Genomic DNA, 25,707 nt, shown 5'->3' on the forward strand with positions numbered 1-25,707 from the left:
ACTTCTCATGGGTACTCTTTTCTTTTTTTTTTTTTTTTTTTTTTTTTTTTTTTTTTTTTTTTTTTTTTTTTTTGTCCGTTAGTATGAACTGTTCTTGCTCTGCTCAGTAAACATTCAAGGAAAGCTTTCATCTGCCCTTAGGAAGTGCATACTGTTATCAGTGAGGCCACTGGTATTTTGAGTACTCCTTTGATAGAACATTACAAATAATTAAATGAAAGAATAATTTATTCCAGATAATTTGAGGGGTTTTTTTCTGTGTAACTAGAGTTCTGCTAAATACCAGGATGTGGGCATAACTATCATATGATCTTCTGTTGAAAAAGGAAGTAAATCATAGTAAGCAATGCTATGGCCTGTTTACTATGCCTGTGTCTGATTGTTCCTCTGTGTAAGAAAACTTCTCAGCCATTCAGCTCTTCCTAATAGAGATGCAGAATTGGTGCTTCTTAGGAGAATTCTTTATTTCTTGTTATTTGGTTTGGGGTTTTTTCTGTAATTTATCTGTCAAAAGAGAGATCTGGGTTTGAAATACGAGAACTGAACAGTGCCATTTAGTATGGTTGGAATTTTTGTTGGAACAATTGGAATATTATCTCTTTTGAGAACCTGGAACTGTTTTATCAGTGTTTATAAAATTGTGTGGTACGATAGCTCCCAACTTTTAAACATCAGTAGGAAATGAGAGAAGACAAAGCAACCCCTGATGGGAAGTGGGAATGGGAGAAAAACAACAGGAACCATATCCCTCTACAGAGTATTGTGTCCCTGTGTGATTTAGAGCAAGCATTTTAAGGACTGAGTCCTTTCCCATGTCTTGGATACATTGGAGGCATGCTTGTGTTTCCTCATGACTGTATCATCCCAGAGGAGATACATTCTTTGTCTCCCCGAGGAGACGGAAAGATCCAAGCTGCAAAACAAATATGGTGTTGATATTGATTTTTATCTTTCATAACTTGGGAGGAGACAGTATCGGTATTTTCAGAAAATTGGAGAAAAATACACTTTTTTTTCACAGAATTGTCTTTACCAATTGTCCTCTCTACCATTACCTCATGCTAGAGATTTCCTCTAGCCTGTGTTTTGTGCAGACGTTAAAATACAATTGTTTGCCTGAATTGATTTTGTTAGTCTTTTCTGACCCAAGATGTCAATTAAATACCAATGCTAGAGGATTAAAAACATGTGAAGGTCTTCATGTCACCTAACCCAGGTGTTTCAGGAGTCTATTTGGAATTTCACTTAATTTTATTTTTGCGAGGATTTCAGGACTATAGGAATGCTTGCAGTAAGGTTCATTCTTTCCTCATTCAGAAACAGAGTACTGTTTATTGTTTGGATTTGGTAGTAATGAATGTTAAGAAGATTTGGTACAAATATGAGTAAATTCAGAGTATCAGAATTACTTAACACCCAAGAGCTTTACAACTAGAGAAAATGAAGAAACACTCAATTGTTTGAAGTGTTTATTGTTTGAAATAATGATAAATACCATATGCTATCCAGATCTGATTTACATTGATTCTATTTATAGCCTGCAGATTGTTGCACTGTCATCATTGTTCACAAAGGTAGTGAAGTTAAATTCAAAGCAGTTGCAATTCCTAGATGACTTTGTTATCTGACTTCTGTAAATTGGTGTAACTCCACAAACTTTGATAGATGTACTTTAAAGTGGAACTGTTGGAATTTTTGTCCCAATGTGTCCAGCCTCCAGCTCATCAGATTTAAATAGGATCTTTTTGTGGTGTTTAAGATAATTAAAAACCTTGTTTAGCCTTACACATCCTAATTAAACTTCTTACCTTTGTTGCATAAAATAAACTACTTGCTTTAACTACTTTTGAAATATTTAGTGTCATCATATTTAATTCAAAATGCACGCAACTCCTAATAACATCTCTTGAAACTGCCTGCTCCATCTTTTAAATATCCCTTCAGTTCTGCTTAGGCTTATTCTTTCAGAGAGAATTGCTGCTAAAGATGTCTAAAGAAGAGAGATCGAGAAAGTTTTATTGACCTGTGCAGATCAACTTGAAAAGAATTCACAGCAGCCTAACTTCTTTGTGGTGTTAATGCATTTCTATCCTCATAAACAAGGGTGACGTAAATTTTAATTATGGTAGTAGAAAGTTAATTTATTTGTTGGAATTGCCATCTTGAAATCCTGTACATAATAAAGTTGTCCAGTGTGCGCAATATGCAGCAAATAGCAAACTTCAATTAATTCCTAGATAAAATTAGCATGCATTGCACTTCAAGGATTTGTCTTTGTTTTGTTTCTCTAATCAAAACTTCAGTTAATTTCAGCTTTGTTCTCTGCCTCCCCCACATTAGTTCCATTGTCTTGATTTGCATCATTTGTGGCAGCTGGCTTCTTATCAATCTGTAGTTTAGACTTTTACATCAAACAGTAAATTAATTAGAGCAAAATAAATCCCAGTTATACTTCTTGATAACTGTAGAGGCCTCTAAGCACAGAAGTGAATGTTGTTGATTCTTGTCAGAGACGAGAAGTGTAACCTGGGGAAGGAGGCAGATCATGCTTCACATTCAGTGAACTGATAGTTTTCTCTAGCAGTAAGTGTTGGTCACCTGTGCCTTTTCTTTCCTAGTCCCTCTCATCATCTGTTATGAAGCTAAACTAGAAAAAAATAGCAATTTTAAAAAGTAGCATTTAGTTGTGGGGTTTTTTATAGGATGCATGGCCTTAATGCATTGCAAGAAGCATATACATCCTAAATGTTACTTTCTTTTTCCTATACCACAGTTTAAAAACATAACCAAAACTGCTTGAATTAATTCTGTTACAATTTATGCACTATTTTTTTCTTCCTATAAAGACAAAGTGAGTGACCCTTTTAGTCAAGCAACTAGTACAAAAGTCTCAGGAGCATATTCTCCAGAAGATGCTCATAGACACAAACTGTCAAAGTACATGCAGGCCTTTAAACCTCAGCTTGTGTTTTTGGGAACAGAAATTATTTTAGTGTTTTGTCGAATTACTGCACTGTACTAAATTCCCTTTTTTTCTTAAGAGCCATCAGTAATAGTTAGGAAATTAAGACTGCTTTTAATATTTTGCTGCACTTATATTGTTCCTTTTAAAAAGCCAAGACAACAGAACAACATTGGAAACTCATTAGTTACTGTGGTGGGGAAGTAGGCAAAGCAAGTGGAAGTGACAGAGTTGTTACACATTATAAACCTGAAGGAAGTCTGCTCCACTTACACAGACATAATCTATGGAATTGATGGGCTAGTTCAGTCTAATTTATTTGCTATCTTCAATTGCTTATTTCCCCTATTGTTGTTTCTTTCTTGAACAAATAGGTATGATTTCATTGCCTATCAATTCAAGATATGCGTCATTTCTGTCTTTCTGATGTTTTTTGCTGTCTTTAGCTGAGGTATCTCATGTAGTTCATTTTTTCAATAGTGTGCAGATCACGAAAGAAGGTAATACCTTGTCTAGCTCTTCAGAGAATATTGAATTTGGTTAGATACTATGTCTGTTTTGTAGCAATATCTTTCCTCATTTTCCAAACCATATTGTTAGCACAGTTTAAGAGCTCAGTCCAGCATTATTCCAAGGTCATTTTGAAAGTCCTGCTGTGTTTCTGATTCTTTTATATTTGTCTCCAGTTTTGAGCTGAATATGAAATTTGGTGGTTTAGCTTTTGAATAGGAAATTTAATTTACAACTTGTCAGTTCGTTTACAAAGCAGACACCACTCTGAAGGACTCTCCTAAATATATATGAGGCTTTTCTTTTGTCCTCTGTTCATTTCTTTGTTCCCATGAAACATAGAATTACAGAAATCATTTCACAAATTGAAGTTCACAGTTGTCTCTGCTGCCTTTATCCTCCAGGCCCTTGAGGCAGTGCGGGCTGAATGGCACAGCAGATGGGTGGTGGATACATGCAGGGTATCCAGCCAGGAATCTCTTGCATTCCCTTGGCATCCCTGCCCTTTGTCAGCTCACAAAGCTACAGCTCATTGACAAAACTTGAGTAACATTTTGTGGAAATGTGAGGATCCTTTTACTATTCTTTTTTTATTTGTTTGTTTTAGTAGAAAAGTTCTTAAATTTCATTGTATTACTTTCCATACATATTTCCAGGTACATGTTTTTGTCTCTGTTTTATAGTGAGTGGGTGTTGTGTAATCTCTTAAATGTTTGTCATGAATCAACTGTTGTGGGCTTTGAAATGAGTGTTTAACTTGCAAGGTACTTGATACCCTTTAATTCTGTGTCAAATGAATAGTCCAAAATGTCACAGAGTCTGCAGGACAACAGCTTATCTCATGAGTTAGAATTAAGTGCATTTGGAGTTGTCTCAATCTGTAATAATGACAATATATAAACCAAGAAAACTTTGGCTACATCGAAGTCACTCAAAATACTGAGTCCCAAATGAGGGGACTTTGAGATTTGCTTTGGAGATTCTACATAAGAGAAGCTAAACTTTTTCTTGATAAAATGTCAACCTGTTTCCTTGTTTTTGAATGTGATCCAAGTTTGAATAAACCTATTCTTTGTCTTCAAGAGAAGTCTGGTCAGTAGTTTTTGGGCTAGATAATCTGGGTTAGACTGGCAGATTTGAGAAGCTACTGCTGTAGAAAACCAAATTGAGATATAATGGCACACACAGAGAAATTTTTGGAAAATTTTTAAGCACGGCATGATAACATGCAGTTCATGATTCGTCACTTTATACTTCCCCTGGAGTCCACGGATATTTTGCTCTTGTAGTTTTAATTGCCAAACAACCCTACTAACACAAATGGTAGTTCTGAGAGATGTATTAAAAAATGAGAGACATAATAATAAATTGACTGGTTTGTGTATGGAAGTGGATTCTTCGGCATTTAAAACTTGTAGAAAGAAAATACACATTAATATATTTTGCTTTTGCAGGCTTAGTGTATTCTTAGCATGTTATTTCAGAGATCCTTAATATTTTTAAATGCAGGTAATGAATTTGGACATCCAGAATGGCTTGACTTTCCCAGAATAGGGAATAATGAGAGCTACCACTATGCCAGAAGACAGTTTAATCTTACTGAGGATGATCTTCTTCGCTATAAATTCCTAAATGCCTTTGATAGAGATATGAATAAATTGGAAGAAAGATTTGGCTGGCTTGCATCTCCCCAGGTAAGCTATATAAACAAAATGGTAAGTTTTAGTCACCAGTTGGGTGCATGTGTAGAGTAACAACACTTTCAAATTTGCATGCTGAAATTTCAAACTGTGCTTTATTAGGCGCTATGTAATGCCTTCACCATATATTTCAAGTTGTCAAAACATGGCACTGAAATATCTTCCACAGATAATAGAAACCTGAAACAGTCTCCTTTTAGCTTCATAACAAGGTCTTTTCCTATTATTTTCCCTATTTTTTATTTAGCAACTGTGAATTGCATAAAGCAGACTATAGAATTGTCCGTAATCCAATCCAACGGTTGTTTTGAAAAAGTATAAGTTGTTCTGACATTACACTTTATAAAAATAATTACTCCATTTCTGAGGAAAAACTTTCAGCAGAGTTTAGTGTAAGTTATAGTCTCCTAGTCATCAACCTGCTGCTTCTGCATTTGCATGTTTTTTCACTTGTATTACACTGTAATTTTTATGAAAGATCAATTGTTAGAATTTCTCAGTGTTTAATTATTTCGTTCTAGTCCACTTTAAAGAATAATCTACTTTAAAGATTTTTTAAATTGATGTCTAGTTATTTATTAATGGCTTTAGCAAATAAAACAAAAGTGGTATGTGCAGCCATTTATTGTGGCTTGTCAAAGCTGTTTCTCACACAGATTGTTAAAAAAACACACAAAAAAACCATATTGAGTGCTTCATTTTCTGAATTAATAATACTATATGTGATGCAGATCCCCATAGCAAATAGGCTGAAGATTTCATTTGATAAAAGGAATCCATTTTTTACTGAAGGAAAGTGTGATGAAATGACCATGTTACCAATCTTTGATCAAGAATTTTTCAAGTGCTCTATGCTGAACAGGCTTCCACCTCTGTAATTTTATGTTGCCTTATAAAAAGCTTAGTAATCAAAAACTTTATATGAAATTTCATAGATAAACAATTTCAGTTTGCATGTTAATGTCTTTAGTTCTATTCCTTGAATATTTATCTGTATTACTTGAAATGAGGTACAGAAGCAGTGGGGTTTTTCTTTTTTTTTTTAAAGTGTTGATTTTTTTCTTTTCCCCCTAGGCCTATGTGAGTGAAAAGCATGAAGCCAATAAGGTCATAGCATTTGAGAGAGCAGGTCTTATTTTTATTTTCAACTTCCATCCATATCAAAGTTATGTGGACTACAGAGTGGGTATTGAAACTCCAGGAAAATATCCTTTTCTTTCGGTTCTGTTTGTGAGGAAAAGTTCTAGAAATTGAAAGCTGACTTTGTGCTTTTTTTGTGATTTTCTTCCTAATATTAATTCAATCTGTAGTTAAAAGGTAAGAAATCACTGATTTGTCACCAATATAATATTGCTTTAATTCTCTGTGTACATCAAAAAATAATCTATAAATTAGTTTTCTTCATGAGAGAGAATTTTGTAGAAAGCAAAAGTAAAAAAATGCAATTTAAAGACTTGTGAAGCTGTTTTTTGGAATTCTGTTGAGGAATGAAAAAGCAAGTAACTCCCTCTTCTTAAATACACAGCAGAAAGCCACCACAGTGGGATGATGCTGCATGGAGTCACACAGGAAAGTGCATTAGTGCAAACCTTCATCAGGCAGTTCGTATTTGTACCTTTGTACTTTAAAACATGGTGGACTGAGAATGTGCTCTTAGATCAGCTGAGCAGTAAATGATTACTCGAGTAATTGGCTGATTTTGCATTTGTGTCCAATTTCTTAGCGGCTCCAAAAATTAATGCTGATTTTCTGGAGGAGTTTAGGTTTCCAAATTCAATTTCTTTCAAGTCCTTTGACAAACACAGCCTAGTGTGTGACTCTTGCTGTGTCAGTTTAAAGCACTGCAGTTCCAGTTTTAGCCTCCTCTTTATTTATTAGCCATTCTGGGTAATTCCATGTTTCAGTTGCTTTAGTTCAGTCATGGAATTTCCTGTCCTGAGGATCACAGAGCTGCCCACAGTACTCTGTGGGAGGGGGAGCTCACCAGAGAAGGGTAAGAAGCTATTTAATATCTAGAGGAATTTCCTTATCTATTTTCTTTAAATACTTTGTGGTGTTTTAATATTGACTAAGGTTTCTTCCTAACTCTTCTTCTGCAATTAGAACCATGAATTTTATGTATAGTTTTTTAATGGATCCTTTTAACCTAAGACTTCAATAAAGGATGGTCTATTATTAGGACATAAGGTAACATTATATTAAATCTTCAGAACAATTTCTCCACTTGAAAAGGAATTATTTATGATCCCTTTGAAACTTAGATGTGAAGAAGTACCTAAAAGCAAAACTTTGTTGTTAGTCTGTTTGTTTCTTTTAATAAATTGGTGGATTTTTAATTTGATAGCCTTTGCTGTTATAAGCTGGAAGAGACAAACTGCAATAATATATTGATCAAATTGTTTTTAATTAAACATTTTTCTGAATTATATTGGGAATTGTGGGAAATGGGATGATCCTTTCAATATTTAGGTTTGTTTGTTTTGTGCATGAACTAAATGAATGAGTGAATCTAACACATGTCATTAAATTTGCCTTTATTAAATGGATGGCTTTGGTATATCCATATATTGTAGTGATATATATCTCTAAGCTGGTTTTATGTACAGCTTCTCAGATATGTTAACAGGTATGTTGAAAGTGCAGAGTTTCCTGCCTGGCCTGAATTTTGTAGGCAGTCCTCCATTCTGAACTCACTGAAAATGTCATTCTTCTTTCAACTGTTCTGTATGTAGGCTGTTGGCATAACAACCTCAATTCTACTTTTATAAGAGAAGTCGTGGTCAATAGACATTACAGTCCTGCTGTTCCCCCCTGGTTTGGAAAGTCTTTCTGTGGGCATTCAGCTAGTCAGTGTCTGTATGAGAAGTCACAGTCAGTTTGTGGTCAGTTTTTCCTTCCTCCTCATACTTCAGTCTTCTCTCTTGGCTTATTTGCCTTGACATTGGGTTGCTCTGTTCTACAATTTGTTCTTGTAAGATACTGTAGTTTGGTGTGAGGTATTCAAGGAATGAGACCTTAATTTTATAGGTGAGCATGGGAGTCCATGAATGTTGAGCAGTATGAATTGCTGCTAGCTTATCCGTATTTTGACATTTCATGTTGTCATATACTGCTCAAGCAGAAAAAAAAATGTCATGGGAAAGAGTGCTTTCTTTTTTCTACATATTGCTATTTTTGCATAGCATGTATCAAAGCATTGTAGTCCCAGAGTGATTGAATACCAGACATGAATTTAGGGTTCATAAGGACATTCAGGTCCTCATCTGTGGTTGTGATATTTTATGAAAATCCCTTTGCTAGGATTTTCTTCTCCTGAGAAGCTGAAGGGCCTCAGCTTCAAGTGTAAACAATTTGTTATCTGCTACTGTGGAATGCAGCAGGTGCTTTCTCGATTGGTCGATGTGGGATGTTTCTACTTGGTGGCCAATCGAGGAGGCAGCAGCTCTCAGACTCTCGGGGACTCACAGAACTTTGTTATTCATTCCTTTCTATTCCTGTCTTGCCTTCTGATGATTCTCTCTCTATTCTTTGTAGTATAGTTATAGTGTGGTCTTTTTTAATGTAATATATGTGATAATATAATAAACCAGCCTTCTGAAATGGAGTCAAGATCTCTCCTTCCTTTCACCAAGTTCTAACTGCCAAGAAGACCACAGCAATACTCATCTTTTCTCTCTGGTGACCAGTGACAGGACCTGAGGGGATGGTATAAAGCTGTGTCAGGTTTAGGTTAGATATTAGGAAAGGTTCTTTACCCAGAGGGCAGTAGGGCACTGGAACAGGCTCCCCATGGCAGTGGTCACAGCACCAAATGTGACAGAGATCAGGAGCATTTGGACAGTGCTTTCAGGCACATAGGATTCTTGAGGCTGTCCGGTTCTCACCCAGGAGTTGGACTTGGATCCTAGTGGCTCTCTTCCAACTCAGGATGTTCTATGATTAGAAGCCAGAGTTGTCCATAAGCAAATAGCTAGATTTGACCTTAGGAATCACAAATATTGTCATCAAAATGCTGCAAAAAACCACTTTTTTAAAAGAATCCCCACATTAATTCAGGCTCTCTGACATTTACAACGTGCATCTAGAGCTTCTAATGAGCACGTAAGGTCATTTAAATGAGTCACTGGCATGTGATTGCTGAAGGCAAAGACACCCCTTTGAAGTGTAGTTGTGTAACTGTCCCTGCCTGGTAGAATTCTGGCTGGCTGAGACAAAGGACTTAATTTAGGATCAGTCAAATGCTAAATTCCATCAAGGTAGTTGATACTTAATGTTAATAGGTGTGAATAAGAAATAGAGCATACTGATGTGGGAATGCCTCTTTGATCTGCATGGGAGAAGAAGGAGGTTTGCAGCACTGTGAGTCTGTGTAAGTATCAGAGTGGCATATCCTATTGCCCAATTTCTGAGTCATTATGCGAAGGAAAAAGAAAAACATTTCTGTGCTTATGCTGGAATTTTACTTAATATATTATGCTCTTTCAGAAGCCTTTTCATGAGAAAGGCAGCTTGAATGAACAAATTATTTCTGCCTAATTTGCTTCAGTTTGGAGGTAGATGAACAATGAACATCCAGGTCAGCTGTCTCTAGTTTTCTGATTGTAGATAAAACTTTGAATGTTAATGGAGAAACCATTCATAAGTTTCCAATTTTATGTTTTTACTACTGCCTAGGCCTTTCTGTGGGATACTGCTTGGATTCCAAGGCCAGTCTGTAGTGAAAATTCAATATGGAAACCTCCTTTCCTCTATAAAAAAGGAACATGGCTGAAAGGATGAAGAAAGAACATGAAAGGGGCTTAAAGATTTCAGAAATAACTCCTTTTCCCTCCTTGCGATTCCGCACTTGATTTTGTTAAATAATTTTTCTCCTGTGTTGGAAGTCTCATTAAAATTAAGCTATATGTGTGTATATCCCTCCCCTTTTTAACAAGCTTTGTTATCTTGGCTCAAAAGTAAATCTGCATTTTATGTTTATAATCACCAACCAGCATAAATTGACTGACATATCTGTACATTTGCATGTGGTTTAAACAAAAATCATATTTGGCAGAAGCAAAAAGGGGCAGTACACACCTGCCTCTCAGTACCTTTGCATGTGTTGAGTGCTTAAATGGCTTCACCTGCCTTTGAAATATCCTGAGCTGATTTTATCAGGCCAAGGTGTTTAACTTCATTACAAAATTTAGCCAAATACTCTCCATATGCTTTTTGTCATTCATAGGTTGAATCCTTAGACTTCAAAATTAGCAGTGTGTGGAGAGGAGCAAAAGTGGTACCCTTCATCTTGAAATTAGTTATGCTAGTTTTTTCAGTGAAATTCAAGAATTATGAAAAGCAAAATGGCCTAACCACTTAAGACTCTATCAGTCCCACAAGCACTACTTGGTTTCTTTCATCAGCAGTAAGTGTTGGAACAAAGTACAAATTATCCTATTTTATGATCTGCATTTACTTTGCAAATGTGTCACTAAACATGCAGAAGATTAAATTTAAAAATTGTGTTAAAATATGTATTTCAAAACATTATAAAAGCATAATGATTTAGTAATTAATGTGGTAGATAATGCATCTGGGTTTTTTTTCTATTTTCAGCTCTATCTGAACAAGGGTTTATTGCTTTTGCTGCTCTGCTCCCTTATAGTGGGTAGAAAATTTAGTTGGAGCACCAAACAACAGAAATCACGTGCTCTTTTGGGATTTTTTGTTGTTTTTTTTTAAATGAGAATACAGTCTAGTATTTCCAACACTGTCAAAGAAACAAAACAGACCTCACTGCATAAAAAAATACTTATATTATGTACTTAAATAAAATGCACATCTGTTGTTTAATGCTTTTGTGAAAGTAATCTTCAGAAAACTAGATGCTTGTAAAATTCTGAAATGTGAAAATGGACTTTTTTGTGAGGCTTTAAGTTGGAGAGTAAATATACTCCTTTACCAAACTACTTATTTTTCCCAGACAAATACCTGATCTGTGAAGATCTTAAAAATCTTTTTTGACCCCATTATTCAGGATCTGGTTAACAGTATTTACACAAAATGTGCTGTATATGTGCGTGAAGACATGGTGATATTAACTTCAGCAGTACTTTCCAGCAATACAGATGTAATTTTATGAATTATTTTTAAAACAGCATAGCCATAACAATGACATTTACTGTAAATAGTTTTGAGGGAATCATTAAACATGTCAGAGCTTTCAACAAAACTGATAATTTATTTAATGTATAGTGCAGATCACCAAAGCAAGGTGTGAAATGTTTGATGGAGGCATTCTCCTGCCATGTTAATAAAATATGTAGTGAAATAATAGCAGACATTGCTGCTGCTGAAAGGACACTGAAGAGAGTGACTGGATCTTGTAGTTTGTGGCTTTGCATGTTGTACATGAGAGCAAATGAGTGGTAATTAGGTCATGTTTAGAAAAGAAAGGAGGGGCGAGGTCTGTGTGGTGTGTACATGAAAACCTCTGAGGACTAAAGCTGGCAAAGTACAATTGTCCAAACTTTTTTTTTTTTTTTTTTTTTTTTTTAAGGAAAGATAGCAGACACGAAGATTTTGCTGAGAATGTGGTGATCTTTGGGCACCTACCCTGTAGAACTCAACAACTAACTTGGCAGTTTTGGATCATTCTCTCATTTTGCTGCAAACGCTTGTGGGGAAGGGATTAGTTACCATTTGTGATTTGGGAGCTAATTGACAGTTTTCCTGTTTTCTTAATGTGCATTTACTTTTATTCCTTGCAATCTTCTAGACTGAAGTGTCTCAGAGTAAATATGTGGTTACTTCTGTGTGATGCCATGCTTCAGCCTTCCTTGTCACCAGAGATTTCAGTCAGTAAGGCAGGTAGTTGGGGAATTTCGCAGCTCAACTAATGGAGTTGTGTAAAGAGACTTGAAAACAATTCTGTTTATACCACAAGCCTTCAGGTTTTGAGCAGGCCTGTTTTCAAAAGGTTGAGCAAACACAGAAGCCTAAGGGCAGTTTAAGAACCACTGATTTTTTTCTAGAAGTGTTGCTTCTCTCATTCCTAATCCTATTAAATACAAGTTCTAGGAAAGTAAGATTCTTCCACAGCTAAGAATAGAGGAGGCAGGTTGTGGATGATAGATCATTGTTATTTCCCTCTCTCTTTTGGGTGGTGGGGAGTAGAGATTGCTTTCTCTTGTAACTTCAGGAAGGAAAAAGATGCTTTAATTATGTCAAATCAAGAAAATAAAAGGTAATGAAATTTAAAAAAAAATAAATTTTTTATGGTTGTCCCAAATAAGAAGAAATAGACTTTGAGTATGAGTTAGCTCTTTATTTCCCCATTTATTTCCTTATTTTTTCTGATTTTATTGTTTCAGCTTTATTTTGTCTCGTATTTTTCGCTAAATCTGTTTGAATCCTTTTAAGTATCTACAGGTATTCCAACTCATTGCTACACTTTGTTAAATAATTCACCCCGTTTTAACAACTGCAGTCAGAATGTTTGTTTCTTAAAAAGCCTTCTCTTACAATATATTCTTTCTTTTGTTCCGCTGTGCTATAATAATTCCAGCTCTTTTCTAGAAGAGGAGTTGTGGAGTTTTCTTCTGTAAAATTATATGCTTTTCTGGTTGATCAGATGCTGACAGACTGTAAAATATTGCTAAATACTGATTGATTTTAATGGTCACAATTATGTTACTTCTTAAATGCAAGTCAAATACACTGTTTTATTTACTGGTACATTTTTAGTCTTGTTCATCACCTGAAGTGCTGTGCATATCTGCTATAATGTATAAACTTATCATTCATGGCAGATTACAGAAGATACTGGGAGGTACTTGCTTTAAGAGGAGTCACTGTGCTAAATAAAATTTTCAGGATGAAATTTCACATGAATTCTATATGTTCTATATGTTTTTCCACTCTTTTCTTAGATTTTGTTACGATTTTTGCTTTATGTTGAGTATATCAGCATGCTTCCATTACTACATAATTTCCATTACTAATTCTTCTAGATTTTTTGCTTTGATTTATTTTCTGTTTGAAGGGTAATGGGCATAGTTCCTTAACAGTTGCCTTCAAGTATAAAATCCTTCTGGATTCTGATGCTGGAGAATATGGAGGGCATCAAAGGCTGGACCACAATACAGAGTACTTCTCTGAGGAATATCCTCACAATTACCGACCTAATTCAATTATGGTAAGTCAATTGTTTGGGGGTTTTTTTTGTTTGTTTTAATTTTACTTTCATCTGTGTAAGTTTTGCAATTCTTTGGACAAATATGGAGTCTCTTCTAGTATTTGGGGGAAGGAGATATTTTAAATTTATTTTCTGAAATTACCTGTGGCTAAATACAGTGTACATAACATTATGATTTGATTATAACGAAATATATTAACTAATTTTTCCCTTTCAACCTTACTTTTATATTTCCATGCACTTTTGCAGTGTCTGGCACACAGTGTTCCTTGCCAACATGCACGAAAACCTACTAATATGCTTTTGAGCTGCTATCATTAATATTATAATTTGCTTTATTTTCACTTTATTTCAGTCAAGAGACTGCATCTTTATGCTTGCTTTGTTTAAAATTCTGCAGAAACTGAATCTTCCTTTTCTCTCTTAAAATCATGTGCTTAACTGTACAAACAAGAATTAGAGTCTATCATGTGTTTGCCTTGTTTAGCTTTTTCCTCCTCAGTTTACAGAAAAACTTTGCAAAATGGAACAGGATTTCTCTGTTCACATCAAGAATTTCAAGGATTTCCAGTCCTAAAGTGGTATGAATAATGGATAAAGAGTTTCCCACAAACCACTTGAGATGAACTGGGAGACAAATCCTTGCGTACAATTTCTGTTAGCTGAGGCAGTCACTAATAAAACTCTACCTTTCTTAATTGCTCTTGAAATCAGAATCATCACAATTAGCAATTTTAAAATGTTATTTTCCCTATTCTTTATGTACGTATATGTGTATATGTCCACATATTTCCCATTCTTTCTGTATGCATCCACATCTGTGTATATGCTCATAAGCATAAGAAAATAAGATTCACAAAGGCTGGGAATTAAGAGTTCACTGAAAAAACTCTGAAATCACTTATATTGCTGAGCAGATTTTTATACCCAAAACATTTATGTGGGTGAAGGATGTCTTTCTCTATGCACAGGTATATTGGTACATGTGAACGCCTGCAAATAAGTTACATTTGTAACCTTAAGAGCCTGCAAAAATGGAGCACCTGCACTGATTTTTGTGGGCCACTCCCCTTCCATGGTTGAACAGAACGTGACGTTCTAGTGTCACATTTTAACTTTTCTCATGAGATCAAAACTCCTGAGAATCGTTGTCACTTCTAACCTCTGTCTCTTTCTTTCATTGTATCCAGAGTGTTGGCATTTCTTTCATTTGCATGATTTAAAGTATTTTCATTACATGAAAGAATGTGCTTTCATTGTGCTTGATGTAAAGGGTCTTAGGAATTGGTTTGGGGTTTGTTTTTTTTTTAAATATTTGCATGTGACAGTGCCTTCATAGTGTGGGTAAGTATTTGTGCTAATTTGAAATGAAAGGTCTAAGTTTCATTCCTGAAGGTTATGTAGCAAATTATTGCTTCCAGACTTCTTGCTTCGTGTGCCCAATTCAAATACGTTGCCTGGGTGCTTGGAGAGCGTCTTAATTATCTATCACTAACTTAACTTTTGCAAGCAAATTAACTGTGATTTGGAATGTATATTTCACATTTAGCCCATTAGATGGTGAGTGCAAGCCTTCCAAGCCAGAAACAAATGTGGCAGAATGTGAGACTGTGGTTTGCTAGGAGTATGTGGAAGATAAGGCATGTGGCAAACACAGCAGCAAATGCACTTTTGCACCATAAGCTGTGGCATGGCAATGGCACCTCTTGGTCAGAGATAATCCTAGGTAAACCCTTTCTCTTGTGTCCTTCTGCCACCCAATTCACAGAGCAGTTCCAGCCAACCCCCCAGAGGATGCCACTTGCGCCAAATAAAGGTAAAGTACCAGTGAAAGGACACCAAGTAAAAGTGATCAAGGAAGAACATCTGAAAAACCTAAATTCACCAAATAGGTCTTCATGTAAGAATGAACAAAAGTTAAAGTAAATGCCTCCAGCTACTATTTTGCAGTAAAACAAAGATGTTTTATTTCAAATAGCAGTTTATATCCGGGTTATTGGGTAATTTGTCCTGCTTAGGAGTTTCTTTATTCTTACTTGCAGCTTCTAAAATCCAGCTCAAAAGACTTCCCACCAAATTTCTTTTCAAATAACATATGATGCCACCTCAATAAACTAATGAAAGTTCTTTTCCTGTTATTTAATAATTATTCCCGCTGCTTAATAATAATAGCTCATAATGCATGAGACTTGAGTTTCTTTTTTCAAAAACTTTAGTTTCTCCTCTACTACAAACTTTGAAGGAGTAATTTTTTAATGAGAGATGCACCTTCCTTAAGGTGTGTGGGTAAACGTTCTCAGTAAAACATGCCCAGAGGGTTGACAAAATGAAATCACATGTAATAATTCTGCTTCTCAAGTCAGGTTTAAATAGCACACAAATGTGTTACAAAGACAGAAGATTAATGTGACATGATTCTTTTTAAAAAATCACCTAATAAAAGAAATATTCAAGGTGGCATATCAGAATGAGAAGAAGGAAGATATGAATTCCTGGAGCAAAGAATCCTGGAAGAAGATGAAGCTTTGTAAGCACTGCTGAGCATTTCACTGTACAATTTTCAGGCTTGTTTAGTAAAGCTCTTAGTGGGCCAGAATTCAAAATTATCAGACACACCTTGAAAACTCCATAGAAAATGCGCAGAAATGCCCTTTGTAATATGACCTGTTTAAATAACTGTACTAATTTTTCCATTTCACTGCTTTTTCTGTAATGGATTGTTAACAAATATATGAAATGTATGTGACATTTCATGCAATCAAACTTTCTAATAACAAGCTGAGAAACATCTTGTCACTGTAAGAATAGATTCTTTTTTACCACAGCTTCATTTCTGTTTGCAACTCCACTCTGGTATTCTTACACTAGACTTTTTGGAGGTATGTTTTATAAAAGGTCTGGGCTTTTTTGAATGCTTTTATAACCCTTTAGTCTTGCTTATGTCTCATCTCTTTGTAAGATGTAAATTAAGTGCTGCACACACATTTCAACCTCTGTCAGATTTTAGTGCCCCTTGGTGGATTAATTCATTTGCTGGTACCTAACCTGGCTTTTGTAGTTGGACATGAAACTTAGATTTGGGGCAGGGGGAAGAAAAAGTGTAATTTTTCAGTAGTGCATCACTTAAAATATCTTATTGGTCTTTTCTAAGGTATCTGACTTGATTGAATTTTGCTGTAGGAAAAAAATAGCTATCAGTAAGTGTCCTAGTAAATTTTTTGTACTGTGCCAAAAGTTTGGATTTATATGAAAATGGAGGGGTTATACTTTCCTACTTCATGCCTCAAGAGAAACTGAGTAATAAGCAGGCTAAGTGGAATATTGCAGAGGATGTTGTGTCATTGGAAAAGTAGTGTATGATTTATTGTGAAATATAATTGCTTAGCATATTTTGACTCTTATAGATTTTCTTTTTTTGTAGTTCATTCCAATTAGTTAAAAAATAAATAGATGTCATAGTATTCCTTTTCCTCTGTCCCCCGTGCTGTCTTTTTTCTTTTTCTCTATTTTTGGCATTCAGTGATAAAATCTTTTCACATTAAATTAAAGTGAAATTATATCGTTTATTTTAAGAATATCCATATTACAGGCTTGAGTTTTTAACCTTGACCTTAATGTATATTATTCAGTATCAAAGTGCAACTTCCTGCTTCCTCAAGTCTGTGGACAAATTCAAATACTCCCATACATGGAAATTATCTAAAAGCTTTTAGTGACCTTAGCTCTGAAAATACTCATTCAAATATCTTTCATTATAAGGATTTATGTATTGAATTGTAAGGGACTGATGTAATCTTTAACTGTTTTCTCCCCTGACATGCACAGATATTCAGATTAAATGAAAGAATGTTTGTGGTTAGAAACTTAACTATTCAAACTAGGTGAACCAGTCAGAATTTAATGCCACAAAACTCTTTTTGATTTTTTAAGTCTTGATGATTTAGACTTCTAAATTCATTTGTTCATCTTCATTGATTGTTTGACTTCTTAAATCCACCAGCAAATGTAATGTGAAGTTACTCTGTTAGTAATTTTGTTTCAGCCTATCTTCGTCTTCAGTGTACTTGTTTTTCAGGGGTTTTTGCTGTCTTTTTAAAGTACTTTTTCTCAACCTGAAAAAAAGAGTGCAGAAAATAATAGAGGAGAAATTTTGAGATCCACCCTGTGCAATATGTAGACTTATTTTGCATAAATGAAGCAAAACAATCTAAGAAATTATTTTCTGCATATTCATGGTGTATAGCTGTAAATTGAAAAACAAATTGGAAGGCAGAACTTCACATTATTTTAAGCACACCTACTTTGTCATGTGCAAAATCTACCAAAATGAAAACCAAAATGTGTGAGGTTTTGTATAATAAGTTATAGTCTGAAAGGAAGAGCTATCATCTATTTTATTCTTTGATGGTTAATTATGTTCTCAGAATAGTGTCCATGTGTGAAAATTAGTGGTGATACAGAGACAGGACAATGTCTAAAGTCCTCATTTTAATTAAAAGTTTGGGATAATGTTGGCACAGGCTCTTGTGACATTGCCTTCTGCATCTACCAGCTGCAATATGTGCTACTGGGTATTTTTCTGCAGTGCCTGATCTAGCTCTGAGTTCTAGTAATTCTCCCATCTGTTACAAAATGACCTTGAAATTATTTTTAGGGCTTGGTGTTTTCCCATCCTGAAAATCAGAGGAAGAGTAGTTCATTCCAGTTCCAGCCAATTTTGGTTCTGCTTGCACCTGGTACTGAATTAGTCTGACAGATCTGAAAGTAACAGTTGTCATTTGTAGAACCTTTTGCTTGCGGGTTTTTCGATACATTCAGATATTGCTGTGTATTTTAGTCCTCTGCTGAAATATGTAAGGTGATATTTCTGCCTATAGCTGCTGCTGTTCACAGGTGCTTCCTACATGTAGTATTCCTGTATTCTTCTTAACTCTTTAAATCTCTTTTTTTCCTAGAAGTGTTCTGGATATTCACAGGAAAAAAAGAAGTATAAGGAGTAAGAATTTGGCTGAAAACATCTTGCATTCCTGGCCGGTAGTAATACCAGTTGGTTTTGTCCTGTTTGTGAGATAGCCCGCATGAATAGACTATGATCTTGATAGGTAGTTGGTGGGAAAGAGGCTGATTATTAAAAAAAATAATTTTTTGTCTCTTTACTCTGGAGATACTGTTTTAGTGCCAGAAGCCTTGATCTGTGTGGGACTTGCCTAGTTTCAGACAGTGTAGCTGCCTCATATGGACATGCAATATAAAAAGGTCAAAAGTGCCAACAAAATCCCATTTTGTATTTTCCTTATGAACAAGATTCCCCACCATCCTCTCTGCTAGCACGTCTGCTGGTGAAGTAACAGCAGTTACCCCATTCCTGCCAAACTGAGAATAAAAAGACTTTCAGTGATATTTTATGAGTAAATGTTTGAAAGTTAACTTTGTCAAAAACTGTCTTTGCAGCTGAGTCATCCTGTGTCAAACAGATTGCATGTTTTCCAATCCCCATGTTACACTCCCCTGTCAGAAAAGGCCTCATGAGCCTTCCTGTGTGTGTTTTTAGGTGTCTTCTTTGCTTCCTGAAATAGTGGAATTGGTGTGAACCTTAGAGGGCTTGAGGTTCTAAGTTAGCAATTGGTATAGAGAGCAGAGGGACAATTCACTGAGATCCTGAGTGACTTTCTCTGACCTCAGAGCTCACCCTGCTTTCAGCAGGGAGTTTGGGTCTCCTGAGGCCCTTTCCAGCATGGGTGAGCTTGGAGGGGAGGAAGTGGCTGGAAAGGATGTCAGGATGAGCAGAAAGCTTGAAACAGAAGACAGACTCTGAGGATGATTTGATTGATGACAGTCAAGATGTGGGTAAGCTATGAATGAATTCTCTTTAGTGTTTTTGGTTTTCACTTCTGTCCATGTCCATCAATGTCCATCAAGTGACCCTTGGGAAATGGTGAAGGAGACACGAATGGGATAAAAACTGTGATCAGAAAAAGTAGGTTGAAAGAACAGAGATCAGTATCCTAAAGCTGCTAATTGAAAGTGTATAATTCAGCAGCAGTATATGAAAGAATAAACTTCTGAGACACTCTTCCTAGGGTATGGAAAAAGTAAAAAATTACATATCTCTTATAGTGGTTATTCCTGAAGAATAGCTAGGTTTCCTGTAATGGTTTTAATCAGGAAGCCTCTATGTACTTTTAGTACACTTCTCTATTTTTATATATATATATATATCTTTGTATGTAAAATGAAGAAGAGAGGAAGGTGATTCTGCAAATCTGCTGATAAGAAAAAAAACAAAGGCAAGTCCCTTGACAAAGGAATGATCCAAAACTTTGATGGATAATATGGACAATACAGGAGTATTCAGTGCCTTTTTTTTTTTCAGACCCTTTTTGTGTGATGATGCACTACTGAAAATAAAGTAGCAGAGCAATAGGTTAAACAGGCTGCATATAAGTGGGGTACACCCAGAGGCTTGGATGATTACAGTGATGTGATTGCAAGGCTGGTGATCATTATCTGAGAAAAATCATAGTGGTCAGGGGAATTTTCTGACAGCTGAACCAAGGCTGAAAAGGAAGGCTGAGGGGTCTGTCAGGCAGTTCCTCCAGAAGACAAAAACCACTTCTTCTTGCAGTCTGTGCCCAAGCAAGTGGTTTACATGAGATGGGTCAGTCAGAAAGCCAGCCTCGATTTAGCAAAGTCAGAGCATGCATGGTCAGCCTGATTGCTTTCTTGATGAAATGACTCAATCTGTGTGCACAAGGTTGCTCCAGTCAGTTCAGTAAGACTTCAGCCTTGTCTACTGCAGCATTCCTGCTTAGGAGCTGAGGAACTACAGGGAAGGTAAGATTGTTAGGTGGGTTAAAAACTGACTTGGCCACTGCTGTTTGAGCAATCAGAGGCTCTGTGTGCAGCTCTTGATTGGTATCAAGGAGAGAGTCTTAGGAATTGTGAGGGAGCTGATCCTGTTTGGAGTCTGGAGCAGTGACCAGCATGATGGGACAGAGCACAGTTGTGGATGACACTGGAGTGTCATCATCGATCAGCTGAATGTTTAAGGTCCAATCCAGACACACCCAGAGCTAAGGATTATCCATACATGTATATATTTGAAGGTGTCTGGACTCAAACATACAATGAAATGCTTGCATTTCAGCTGATCCTGTCAGCAATGGATTCCTGACTTTTTTAATAGTGTCACTTAATGGCAGATTGAAGCATATGCTTGGAGCACAGTTGACTTGGTGCAATGGCTTGAAGCAGTCAGTATACTCAGAAAAAATATAGAGAAAATAAATTTAAGTTAAGGGGGCTATGTTACTACAAGAGTGGTAATTCAGGTGAGAGGTGCTGAAAGAAAAGGAATAATACTGGAGTGAAAAGGCTGAGGAAGTTTTTTGGTTCAGGCTGGTTCAGAAGGAGGAGTGGAGGTGAGAAATCTGGGCTGAAAACCGTGCTGGGATCTGGGCAGATAATCTTATAGTTTTCACTTTGTCTCAGGAAAGACAAGTGATCTTTCCAACCTCACCGGTCACTTTTTTTTTTTTCCTCAGTCCATCCCACCATGTTCTGAGTTCTATCTATTTAAACAATTAATAAAGCCAGAGCACATAGAACGTAGTATTTCTGGAAATATTGTTGGGCTGGGAAAAGGAATAATACCTATATATTTGCAACGAGTAGTAGCTAATAGTTGTGTTGTATTTTTTGTTTTAAAGAATTGTACACTGGTGGAATGAATGAAAAATGAATACTCTTATTTGTAATTATTTATATGTTTAATCAATAATTTATATTTTTGCATTGTTCATGCCTTAATTGTTGCTTTTTGTAGCAAATAGCCTTGGAGGTGGTTACATGACCAGTGAAATAAGATTAGGAGATAGAGGAGCCATATGTGGCTTTTCTGTTATTTAGCAAGTAGCCCACCAAGATAAAAAAAAAACTCTAGGAAACTTGTTTCATTTCCCTAGGTAAGGAAAAAACAAGTGACTAAAGTAATAAGCTGGCAGATACAGCTCTTCATGGCAAATGGAAAACATATCTGTCATTAGTTTAAATACAGTCATCTGCACATGTTCTGAAATTCTGCTTAAACCAGTTTTAAAATTCTTTTTGTCAATGAAGTGGTTAGAGTTGGATGATGCACACTGCTCTCAGATTTTCAGCTGATGTAAATTGACTTTAAAGGAATTGGGCTAATTTACTCCTTCTAGGATCTGACACATTATTGACCAGAATATAATTGAGAATTGCTGTGTCCTGCATTAACATCATTTTTTCCCCATAACTGCAGTAACATTTACAAATTCTTTCGTAGAAAACTTTCTGTTTGTTCCTTCTCCCTTCTCACTTCATCATCCAAACCCAGAAAACTGAATTTCTCAGTACACAACTTCAAAATCTCTCCTTTATCTATATGTTTTGAGGTAGTTGACTTCATTAAGTATTTCCTCTCCTGCACCAGTTTATAGAAGCTATTTATCACTGAAACCTTAGGGGAAATCATTATGTTTTCTGCCTTTCAAGAAGCATTGGACACTGCTCTGTCTGATTCAATGAAGATCATCCTTTTTTTCTCCTTTTCCTAAAGCTCTTTGCTTTATTGCTTTATTCTGTTTTGAAAACAATGAAAGCCTTTCATGCCATCAGGCTCTCGTTAGCAGATAACGCAGTTGAAATTGCAGAATATTAGACATTCCACAGGGATGAAGGATAGTCTAAAAGAGGATGTTGTCAGAATGAAACCAATAATCTTCAATCTTGTGTTACCTTTTATAATTGCATTTTTATTGACTTGTTCAGAAAACACATTCATAGACCTGACAATTGATGGAGTACCATGTATCAAGGTAATTGGTAGATACCACATATCGGTCTTGTTTTCTGATTGTGACTCTGCTCAGCTTGGAAGGAATGTCATGTAAAATACATTGCCACGAGTTCTTTTGTGATCTATGAGGAGTCTCTTGATTATATGTGTTTGGGTATTTTTGTGGCATTCAGGGGAAAAAGGGAAAAAATGCAATCATTTAAATGGTTAATTTTGATTCTGTCCACTTTTGAGAGGGAGTTTTATTGCTCAGCCACTGACATTCCATAGGTGCCAGGAGTATGAAGAATATGCTTCTGTGTCATATTGCTGGTATTTACCTGTATGAAATGACGTCACAGGCCTTGGGACAACTTTAATTCACAGCAAAAGAGAGTTGCAAAACTTTGTCATTTATCATTGACCAGTCTGTTGACCTAGATGTTCTCAGGTTTTTGAAACTGGTCATTGTAAGTCATATGAGGCCCTCTCCTGGTAGTCACCTAAAATATATCACAATAAGCTGTTAAAAGACAAATAGAAAAGAGATTGTAATCAGACTGCCTTTAAAATTTTTATCTTGTGTAATTCCAATGCTAGGGACTAAGCAGTCAATAATCACTCTTTAAATATTATATTGATACCCACAATAGTGCCTAAATGACAGATTTTTAACTGTTAAAATATGGGGTTTTTTCCATATGCTGTTTTGTAGAAGTTGTGTCCTGTGAGGTTTCTGGGTTTTTCAGCTGTTCTTGTTCTTGTCATGTTTTTCCTAGGTGTACATTCCAAGCAGAGTTGCTCTTGTGCTTCACACCACGGACATCCCAAAGTGAAGTTCTCTGTAACCACCACCGAAGAAGCAAGTCACAAAGAAGTGCTGATGCACTGTACTAGTACTAAGTATAACAAAACTTGCTCTAAGGAGGCTTTCTGAGGCTGAGTATAGTAATATTAGGTGTTTAAAATGTAAGATTAATATTCACATGTAATTGCAGAGCTCTTGACTTGCTAGACCCTCTTTTGAGGAAGCTTTACAAAGAGGCAGAAAGGAAAATGTTGGGTTTGTAGTTCGAGTAGTACAAAATTACACTTAAGGTGTTGCAAAGCAGCAGGTATTCTCAATTAAATTGCTGTTTACAGAATTTTATCAGGAATGATAAGAGTGATCCTGCTCCAAAGTTTGTAATTTCTTATAATCCTCATTTTGATAGTGAATTCAAATATTCATTATGTGTTAATGCTTCTTACTAAAAGTAAGTAGTTTGCTTAAATAAAACAGAAGTTTTTGGCTAAAAGGCAGCCTTAACAGTTTGTGGGACCTAATTTGAGGCTCCTCTTCTTCAATGAAGTCTAACATGGAATTAGAAATGCTTATCCAAATGGATGAGAAGGTCCTCTGAGAGTCTTGTACTTTGCCATGTTTTATTTAATTACAAATGCACAAAAATGCTGGGCAGCAAAACAAGCAGGCCAATTGAGTGGGGGCCTGCCGATGCTGTTGTGTGTGCTGGTTATCTGCTCCCACCCAAATCACCTAGTCTGAGCATCTCACTTGCTAGAGATTGACAAGAATGACACAACTATTTTATTTAGGTCACTAAAATGTTCAGTGAGAAGCATGTTTTGGTCTTAATGCAACAATACCACACTGGAAGAGATACTTCAAGTGTAGTTCTTCCCGCTGCATATATTTCACTAACATCAGGACCTTGCAATACTGATTTCACTACTTCCAGAAGCTGCCTTTCAGCTTGGAACATGATGATGTTCTTGCACTTTTATAACTTTTGAAACATTGCTTCTTGTGAAGAAGCAGTCTCAAAATTCAGTGATCAAACTATGGTGGTTCTTTTTGATTAAAATTAAAATAGTTAATTATTGGAGTGCTGCTAAGATAATTCAAGTGAGTTTATTCACAAGCTACATCTTTTTTTTGTAAAGAGTAAGATTTTGTATATTTGAAAATGTATTGCAGAGTATTCTGGAAAATTAATACCAAATTAACGAGACATGGTTTATTTTGTTCCATTTATTTAAAAACATATTTGAATTGGTTCTGAAATGAATGTCTTTTGTACCAATCTGAATTTTCTAACTTATAAAGTAGCCAAAGAGGAAGATGTCCGTGACCATTTCCAAGTCATAATTTTACCCAGTTTCCTTTGTGAACCATTGTGTAAACTACTGAATAGTTGGTGCCAACACTGACAATCTATTGACAGTTCTTGGAATGCTTACTTGTGGCTTACTTCTTAAGCAAAATAAGGGATGGAATAATGCAGCATGATGGAAAACAGTCTTTTTCAGAGTTCACACTGAAAGGGCTTTGTGAACATCCCCAGTCTGATATGTTCTGTGTGGCAGAGAATGTTATATTGCAGTTGATTACCATAGGATCATGCTTCGTTTTCCTCTACACTAGTTTGATCATTGTTTGATTGTGGGCTAATAAAAGCATTCCTGTTACGCTATGACTTTAAATAAAATATACTGAACTGTTTTAGCAACTGGAACTGATTATCTTTTTTTTTCCCCCCCAGATTGTTTTCCTTGTAATGAAATAATGAGCAACTTCTAATACATGTTATATTTACATTGTATTGATCTAAAATATTTTATAGGGTGTGGTTTTTTTTTTTAATTTTATTTTACTGGCACAAGTTCCAGGTTTCAAAATGTAATGGCAAGCGTCTGTGTCAAACCTTTTTTCAAGAGAAGGAATAAATGTATGATGTGAAGTATAAACTGTAAAATCACATGAAAAATAAACTCTGAGGAGGAGAAAACAAATGCATATATGGTTTTGTTCCTTGAATTTAAAATGATTTTACAGCAGTCTTAACACTGAAAGACAGATTAGATTTTGCTCCATCCTAAAATCAGGGACTTGTCTTGGTCAGAAGTATTCATAATGAGATTGGTAGGATATTTTACCTATGCATACTTTCTTTAACATAATGATAGATTAATAAAAGTGAATGACAAAATTTGCAAGGTGAACATGTAAACACATAAAGCATAATAATTAGGGCTTTTTGGAGCCCATCTCTGCATTTTAATGTGAGTGTGCTACTGCCTGTCTTGCAAGACTGGGAAATTTTCCCTTTCAACACCCATGGAAAGCAAATTTCTTCCTCCTGCTCTTTGAATATTGATGGATTATGAAGAGAAATTCAGCTTTCACCTTCCCTCTGGTGACACTCTTCAACCAAGGCCCCTCCTTAGAGTCATGTACCGAGGTTGTCACCGTGTCTGGTTGAGGCCTGGTGCATTTTGAGAAGCAGATGAATTCCAGAGCTTTTTTGCTTGGCCACACCTCAAATCAGTGCTCCTCAGCTCCACCAGGGAAATAAACAAAGTGGTCTGTGGTGATATATCCCAGGGCACAAAGCTCTCCACAGACACAGTGAAGGATGAACTCTTTAAAGATGACCTCTTAGTGTACAGGGCTGATAAGGATTTATATTTCAAGGTGTGGAAATGCAGACTTCCCTGTCACCTGGGAATTCATGCTATCCCTGGCCCCAGAAGGTGTTGCTCCACGATTTTGCTA

At 35.9% G+C, this 25,707-nt stretch overlaps 1 protein-coding gene across 20 annotated transcripts in view; it reads left to right on the forward strand.

The window, feature by feature from the left end:
• Nucleotides 1-24,944, forward strand: part of GBE1 (1,4-alpha-glucan branching enzyme 1) — a 139,088-nt gene extending 114,144 nt beyond the window's left edge. For 4 of the 20 annotated variants that reach the window (XM_038156865.1, XM_038156883.1, XM_038156912.1 and 1 more), the window contains 7 exons: nt 4,982-5,166; nt 6,247-6,377; nt 13,231-13,348; nt 15,117-15,164; nt 16,174-16,227; nt 18,304-18,344; nt 22,931-24,944. In XM_038156865.1, coding sequence (XP_038012793.1) covers nt 4,982-5,166; nt 6,247-6,377; nt 13,231-13,348; nt 15,117-15,164; nt 16,174-16,227; nt 18,304-18,344; nt 22,931-23,048 — 695 coding nt within the window. In that variant the 3' untranslated portion in view covers nt 23,049-24,944. Of the gene's footprint in view, nt 1-4,981; nt 5,167-6,246; nt 6,378-13,230; nt 13,349-15,116; nt 15,165-15,802; nt 16,123-16,173; nt 16,228-18,303; nt 18,383-22,930 lie in introns of those variants that run through there. The other 16 variants (XM_038156969.1, XM_038157036.1, XM_038157005.1 and 13 more) reach the window with 14 other exon arrangements.
• Nucleotides 24,945-25,707: the final 763 nt, after the last annotated feature.

Source organism: Motacilla alba, chromosome 1 (assembly GCF_015832195.1).
Source record: "Motacilla alba alba isolate MOTALB_02 chromosome 1, Motacilla_alba_V1.0_pri, whole genome shotgun sequence".
Classification (NCBI taxonomy): Eukaryota; Metazoa; Chordata; class Aves; order Passeriformes; family Motacillidae; genus Motacilla; species Motacilla alba.